Source organism: Hipposideros armiger, unplaced genomic scaffold (assembly GCF_001890085.2).
Source record: "Hipposideros armiger isolate ML-2016 unplaced genomic scaffold, ASM189008v1 scaffold_410, whole genome shotgun sequence".
Classification (NCBI taxonomy): domain Eukaryota; kingdom Metazoa; phylum Chordata; class Mammalia; order Chiroptera; family Hipposideridae; genus Hipposideros; species Hipposideros armiger.
The window spans coordinates 1,279,189-1,286,915 of record NW_017731760.1 but is presented as its reverse complement, the minus strand read 5'-3'; the positions used below and the strand labels follow the sequence as shown (position 1 = coordinate 1,286,915).

The 7,727-nt window shown below is 35.9% G+C and overlaps 1 protein-coding gene across 10 annotated transcripts in view; it reads right to left on the bottom strand.

Moving 5' to 3' along the window:
* CEP70 (centrosomal protein 70) overlaps positions 1–7,727 on the bottom strand; it is a 76,841-nt gene that overhangs the window by 25,188 nt on the left and 43,926 nt on the right. For all 10 annotated transcript variants that reach the window (XM_019663890.1, XM_019663893.1, XM_019663894.1 and 7 more), the window contains 3 exons: positions 3,964–4,051; positions 3,784–3,872; positions 2,570–2,644 (listed from right to left, as the gene is read on the bottom strand). In XM_019663890.1, the coding sequence (XP_019519435.1) occupies positions 2,570–2,644; positions 3,784–3,872; positions 3,964–4,051 (252 nt within the window). The remainder of the gene's footprint in view (positions 1–2,569; positions 2,645–3,783; positions 3,873–3,963; positions 4,052–7,727) is intronic.

Genomic DNA, 7,727 nt, shown 5'->3' with positions numbered 1-7,727 from the left:
ACACACACACACACACACACACACACACACACACACACACACACGGTCAATTCTTGTTATTTGTGGTAGCTATGTTCTATAAAGTCACCATAAACACTAAGTTAGTAAAGACAGAACCATTGCTCTCCAGGGAAAGATAGGGTCAGGTTCCTGCATGCATCTGGTCACATTTCCTCAACTGATCAATATATAACCAAGTTTTATGTGTGCTAATGTCTAAAGACAAGGCTAACAGCACTATAATTCATGTCTAAATGAAGTTTACATAACACATATTTTCTCTATAAGGCACATCACAGCCTTCTTGTGTGTAAGAGCACTAGACAGCACTTCAACACTATGCTTGGGGCCATCTTGGAGAAACTGCCAACAAAAAGCACAAGAATGCAAAAAGAAAAAAGAAAGGAAGAAAGAGAAAGTGCATTGTGATAATAAAAAGGATGCTTGTTTACAGTATGAAAGCTGAAACAAGAAGGCAGAGTGTCACCTTGTTCAATGGCTGGAAATGCATGTGTTGGGCATGTCTATGAATAATTATGAAGGTGCTGCAAGTATTGATTTTGGGATTAAAAATAAATTTTAGCGGGTAGGCAAATTCACAAATACAGAATCTGTGAATAATAGGATTGACTATATTACCCCTGTGTATATATAAGTGCATTCATGTATGTGTGTGTATATCTTCATTAATATATTTGCCTTGAAGTCAAGATTTCTTTGTAGGGAATCAGGATATGCCACTCCAAAATATGACACTTTGACATAAATGTTTTAAGTTGAAGAAATTTGAAAAACGGCAGGTGCAGGAAGGACTCTCTGACCTGCCCCCTTCTCTCTGAAGCAGCTCATAAAACCCGCATGTGACAGGTACTCTCCCTGTACCAGGAGGAAAGGAGCATCTTTATCTCTGAAGACAGAGGGACGCCAAGAAGAATTTGAGCTTCTCCCCGTTGACTACCACTATCTCGTACCCTGTTGTCCTGTTGCGTTTTTCCACAACTTTCCACTCTTCTTCATCAAACGTAGTATAAAAACACTCAGACTTAACTGCTTCTTCAGGTCTTCATTTCCTAATGGAGGCTCCCACGTCATGTAAAACTCACATATTCAATACATTTGTATGCTTTTCTCATGTTAATCTGTCTTCGTCAGTTTAATTTTCAGGCCCAGCCTAAGAGGGCTGACATAAAGTGTTTTCTCCCCTACACCTTCTCCTCTGACTTTTTATCTTCTTACATCCTCCTTTTACCAGTTGCTTCTCCACCAATTTTCCCATCTCAATTAATGCACCAACAAATACCTAGGTATTCAGGCCTAGAACTTAGGAGCCTTGATTTTTTTCCCCCCTCAGCTGCCTATATCTAATCCATCACCAAGTCCTATCAGTTCTACCTCTAATCTTCCGAACACTTCTCATCACCCCCACTACTGCCAGCTTTGATCATGTCACCACCTCTTGTTCAAATTCACACATTAGCAATGCTCACACTATTTTACATTTAGGACTATAGATAAAAACTGTGCTATTTGTGTATTTTCACTGTCCTTCTCTCTTCATGTAATCTCCATGAGGGCAGGGACCTTTACTATTTGGTTTACCACTGCAATTCCACTAACTCAGAATGCTAAGTAGACGGTAGGAGGTACTACAGGTACCCAAAATGTCAAGCAACAAAATGTCAAAATGTCAAGAAGAGGAAAAATATTAATTGAATGAATAAATGCAGTCTTTCCAAACCTCCCTCTCTCCCTCTCTCCCTCCCCCTCCCCCTCCCTCTCCCTCTCTCTCTCTCTCTCTCTCTCTTCCTCTCTACTATCTTAGTTTACCTCAATATGTAATTCTTGGATGTTCAGAATACTTGCCTTTCACTGTGGCATGTGTTGCCACAGGAAGGGACACAGCTGTCACTGAAAATTGAATCCATGTAGGGCAATACAACTGATTTAATACATCTAATACATATATTAACTTGTATAGTTTTCCAACTATTTCATCCCAATGCTTCCCACACTACTTCCTCAAGTCCCATTCCCTTGAATCAAAAAGTACACGTAGATAATCTTCAGAAAATACAATCACTATTTGAGGACCAATTTTTTTAACCTTCTCTGAGCACATGATTTTCCAAGTCAAGAAAGGTGCAAGTCGGGATATGAATGGCTCGCTGCATTCATTCTGGTACTTTTAAAGTATGGTGGGGCTACATAGGCTTCAGGTCATGACTACCACTAATAAAAATTTGGGACCTGTCTTTCCTAAATTCAATGATTCTCTTGCAATTCCTCTATGACTTCCAAAAACAATTTTCTAGTTAAAATCTTGCCCTTTATTATTATCAGGCAACTACCTTTTACTTGTTACTATTTAAGATGAATATACAGTCAAAGCCAACACAGTAGAAATTGTTTTTTAAAAACTGTGGAACCACAAATATCCCTGTTTAGTGTCATTTCCCCCCATCGGCATAGTAATTTCAAGCTGAGGCCACTATGAGGTAAGCTGACAAGTAATCAAAATAATAAAATATAAAAGCCTAATAAATTTGTAACTTTGGTAAAATATAATTACTTGATGTTTTTCTGAAGGGCTTTCTCCAGTTTCTTCACCTGTTGTTTATAAAGTCTTAATTCATGCTGTGTGGGCCTGTAGAAAATAAATCATATTGATTGTATTCAATTTATTGAATAAAACTATAAAGATATTTAATAATAAACAACAAAGTATACCTTGTTACTTGTCACAAATATGCTTATTAAAATTCTTAAACTATTTCATGATTGCTAGTGAGGTGTTAACTGGCCAGTCATTGGGTTTCTTCTCTGTATTCCCTGTTAAAACTTTTTACCATTTTTTATCGTTGTTACTCTATTACTTGTCTTTATAGTGAAATATTTCAAATGTACAGATAAGAAGAGAAAATAGTAAACCTAATAGTGGTATATCTCCCACTTGGCTTTATCAAAGTTGAATATTAACAGATCTGTCTCAAACCTTTGTTTAACTAAAACATTATACATACACTAAAACTCCACATATGTCCCTCACTAATGTCCTTCCTCTCCGTCACATAACACAGGTAACCACTACCCGAAATTCACTATTCATTATTCCCATGCATGTTTTAAAATTTTTATTACATATTTATATAATCATAAATTTACATACTACTATGTGGCAGGTTCTTAAACTTTATATTAGAGGTTTTTATACTGTAGGTATCAGTCCCTTCCCCATTAAAGTGTAAGCTTTATGAGAACAGGCTATTTGTTTTGGTCATCATACGAGAGCTTAGGACAATGTCTAACTTATAACAGGTACTCAACAAATATTTGTTGAATGAAAAAAGTCTCCACAATGTTCATTCCTTATTACTCACTGTCTACATGGAGAGTGACGTCCTTTTGTGGTAGTATGATGTATATAAATATACCTTTCTATTGTATGCCATTTCAACTTTTTAGTTTTCTTCTCCCACAACACAGGGATAAGAGACATCTAAAGTAACTTGGGAATGGAAACCTGATAGTGTAAGACAGTCTGCTCTGAGTTCCTACCCAGTTTTATCTTCTTCATGGTGGACTATTTTCTCACTTCCCTTCCCACCTATGCATGCTTGTTCCTTCCATCATATGAAAGACAACTGACCAAAATAAGTAGAAGAGTATGAGTTTCTCCAAGATCAGTTTCAGATAAAAGGGGCTAGAACAATTCATTTAACCTTCCAAATTCCAGTATGTGTTTACTTTCCAAAGGTTAAATAAAAATGCTTAAGTTTCTCTTACCTGGTTTCCAAATCTTTCTGGAGATTCAGCTTTTCACTTAAAAGTACATCAATCTTAGATTTCGATTCCTTGAGTTGATTCTGTAATGACTGCAACACATTTCATAGAAAACAAGTTAACTTGACTAGGAAATTATTTTACTTTATAAGAAAGTATTTATTAGATATGTAATCCCCATACCATTAGAAGGCCTTTATAAGTTGGTGAGGCACCAAAACTTCTGTAGTCTTTTTCTTCTTCTGACTGACTTTCATCTTCTTTATAATGCCTATGAAAAAATATATGCAGTGTACTTCTTATGAAAAATCTACCTTCAAAGAAAAAATCTAGCTAACAAAAATTAAATCAATCCAATAAAGGTTAGATAACCTAAATATGAATTAAAATTTAAGCTAAATTTCCTACTTGCTCTCATACAGAACGGTATTAGGTACTACTACCTAATATTACAGTATATATCTGCTCACTATCACTTTAATTAGAATATAAAATCCACACAAACCAGAACTTTGTCTGTCTTGTTCACCATTTTATCTCACTGCCTAGAAGATATGGGGCATAAGAGTGGGTGAAAAACCACTTACTGAATGAATAAACAAAGCATACTGTCTTTTTTCTTTCTAGTACTTTTAGGTCACCAAAAATACTAAATGGAAAAATGTAGAGTATAAGTGAACAAAGCAACGAATTTAATAGTCCTGATTCAAGTATGACACCACCATTAACCAGTTGTGTTATTTGAGGTCAATCTCTCAGAATTTGTTTTCACATCGGTCAAATAGATATATCTGTCATATCTGTTTCACAGGATTGGTGTTAAAAGTAAACAAAAGAGGGCCAGCCAAGTGGTGCATTGGTTAAGAGTTGGCTTGGGATGCCAGCTCTGAGCAGCAGGGCCCTGGTTCAGAGCCCACATGAGAGCCAGTAATGCTGCGCCCTCTATAGCTAAGATGGTGAACAACAGCTCGACCTGGAGCTGGGTTGCCGTGAGTCACTGGTGAAGGCGTAGGCTGCAGTGGGGCTGCAGTGGGGCTGCAGTGGGCTGCCGTAAGCTACCATGAGTGGCCAGCAGCAGACATGAGCGGCTGTCCAGTGGCCAGTGACCAATCTGCCTCACTCGGGAAGAGCACAATGATAATAACAACATGGGCCAGTGAAGCAACGTCCTCCACAATTAGACTGAAGAACAAAAGGACAGCAACTTGTCTGTTCCCTCCCCCAATTCCCCAATAAAATCTTAAAAGAAAGTAAATAAAAGATATTAAAGCATTCTGTAAGCTGCCAAGTACTACTAGCAAATCAGTATTATTATTTTATCAATCCTGATGCATTAACACTGGCCTGTACAATATGGTAAACACTAGCAACATGTGACTAATGAGGACTTAAATTACAGCTAGTGCAACTGAAGAACAAAATTTTTAATTTTATTTGAGTCCAGAGTGCTAACTATTACACGATGGAACCCTTTTTAATTTTATTTCAAATTAAAACTTAAGAACTGAAGCAGTGTAAATATTTTTCTGCTAAATACAACTTCACTGTTTAGGGCTACAATCCACTTTGTTGCACCACGTTATTACTACGTATTACTGTTGCAGCCTAGTGTACATTGGGCACACGCATGGTTTGTAGTATGACATACAGGCACAACACCAGTCTAGTCAGTGTCAATGGATTGATCCAGTTTGAATGGTTTCCTTTTTCCTATATACCAATATAACATGTGTTTATTCTGATACTATATTTATGGTGATACCTATATAAATCAGAAATAATTAAATTGATAGTTATTTTAAGAACTGAACTATTTTTCTAGTTAAAAAAAATAATTATGGACAGATTTTTTAACAGAGTCAAGTGGGGATGATAACATCTGAGATAGCACAACAACTGGGACAGTGAAGAGATTGAAAGAAGGCACGTCACAAATTTCCTAACGAATGCTATTTTGACTTGCCGCAGAACAAAGTGAAAAAGCTGTTGGCTCACAAGTGACAAAAGAAACAAACAGATAAATTAGACTTCATAAACTTAAAAAATTATTGAGCTTCCAAGGACACCATCAAGAAAAAAAGACAACCCACAGAACAGGAAAAAATATTTGCAAATCTGATAAGGAACTTATATCCAGAATACATAAAGAACTCTTACAATTCAACAATAAAAAGACTAATAATTCAATTTAAAACTGGACAAAGGACTTGAATAAACATTTCTCAAAAAAAGATATGTAAATTACAATAAGCATATGAAAAGATCCTCAACATCATTAGCCCTTAGGGAAACACAGACGAAAACCACAATGATATACCACTTCAAACCCACTAGCATGGCTAAAATGAAAAAGACAGACAATAACAAGTTTTTATGAGGATGTGGAAAAACTAGAACCCTCATACACTGCTTGGTGGAAGTGTAAAATGGAAACATAAAATGCAGCCATTTTGTAAAACAGATTGGTAGTTCCTCAAAATGTTAAACATTTAATGTTACCACATGACCCAGTAATTCCATACCTAAATATATATCCGAGAGGTGAAACATGTCTACAGAAAAACTTGCGAACAAATGTACGTAGCAGCATTATTCATAATAACCAAAAGGTGGGAACAACCCAAATATCCATCAACTGATAAAAGGATTAACAAAATGTGGCATATCCATACACTAGACCAGGGGTCGGCAAACTGCGGCTCGCGAGCCACATGCGGCTCTTTGGGTATGTTCGGTCTCAAAAGTTTGCCAACCCCTGGAACAGCCAATCCTGACCCTCACAACAATTTAAAAATTATTCGAGAGCCATAAATATATTTTTACATAATCCCCATTATAATATTCTTTAATATAATAATATTATGAATATTATTCAATAATATCCTTTAAAATTTTTATAAATGAAACTATGATAGTTTTATTTTCATATTCAATTTTACTTCAGAGCCACATGTATGTACCCAAAGAGCCACATGTGACTCAGGAGCCACAGTTTGCTGACCCCTGGCAGCTTTTCCGTCTCAAAAGTTTGCTGACCCCTGCACTAGACTATTATTATTCAGACATATAAAGGTATGAAGTACTGATGCATACTATAATATGAGCCTTGAAAACATTATGCAGAGTAGAGGCCAGTCAGAAATGCTCACATATTGTATATGATTCCATTTATATGAAATGTTCAGAACAAGCAAATCCATAAAGACAGAAAGTACACTGGTGGTTGCTTAGGGGTTGGGTTGCAGGCAGGTAGAGGCACAGGGCAGGGAGGAGATGAGGCGTGACTGCTAATGGGTATGGGGTTTCTCAACAGGGTGATGAACAAGTTCTAAAATTGATTATGGTGACAGTGACAAAACTCGGAATATAGTAAAACCATTGAATTGTACCTTTAAAACGGTGAATTCTATGGTATGTGAATTACACCTCAATAAAGCTGTTATTTTAAAAAGTTGTAACATAAAAAATATTTTAAGATTCTAAAATAGATAATGTCAAGAGGCATTTTCAGCAAATACACAGTGTATTTAATAGTCTCAACAGTGAAAAAAGCATGGAAGTTAGCCACTGAAATCAGAATTAACCATCCAACAAAAACTCGTAGGTTTGGTTTTTTTTTAGCAGAATCTGAGCTTGTAACTTTGCCCAATAATAAAACATTTTGAAGTCTTGCACAAAAACTGAAACTGTTTATAGATGTAAAGATGGTAAAATAAATTATTTCAGTTACAGAAATTCTATAGGAAAATGAGAAAATAAAAGATATTTTATAAAAAGTGAAAGATCTTCAATTAAACCCACAAACAACTGTCTGTCAAAATACAAGACCTTTCTTATAATATCAAAGATTATTCCAAACTTTGAAAAATTTCAAGTACTTTATCTTTAGATGAGTCATGTGCCCAATTAATACTTTGGGAATGTTTTGTCTCAAAAAAAGACTTCCA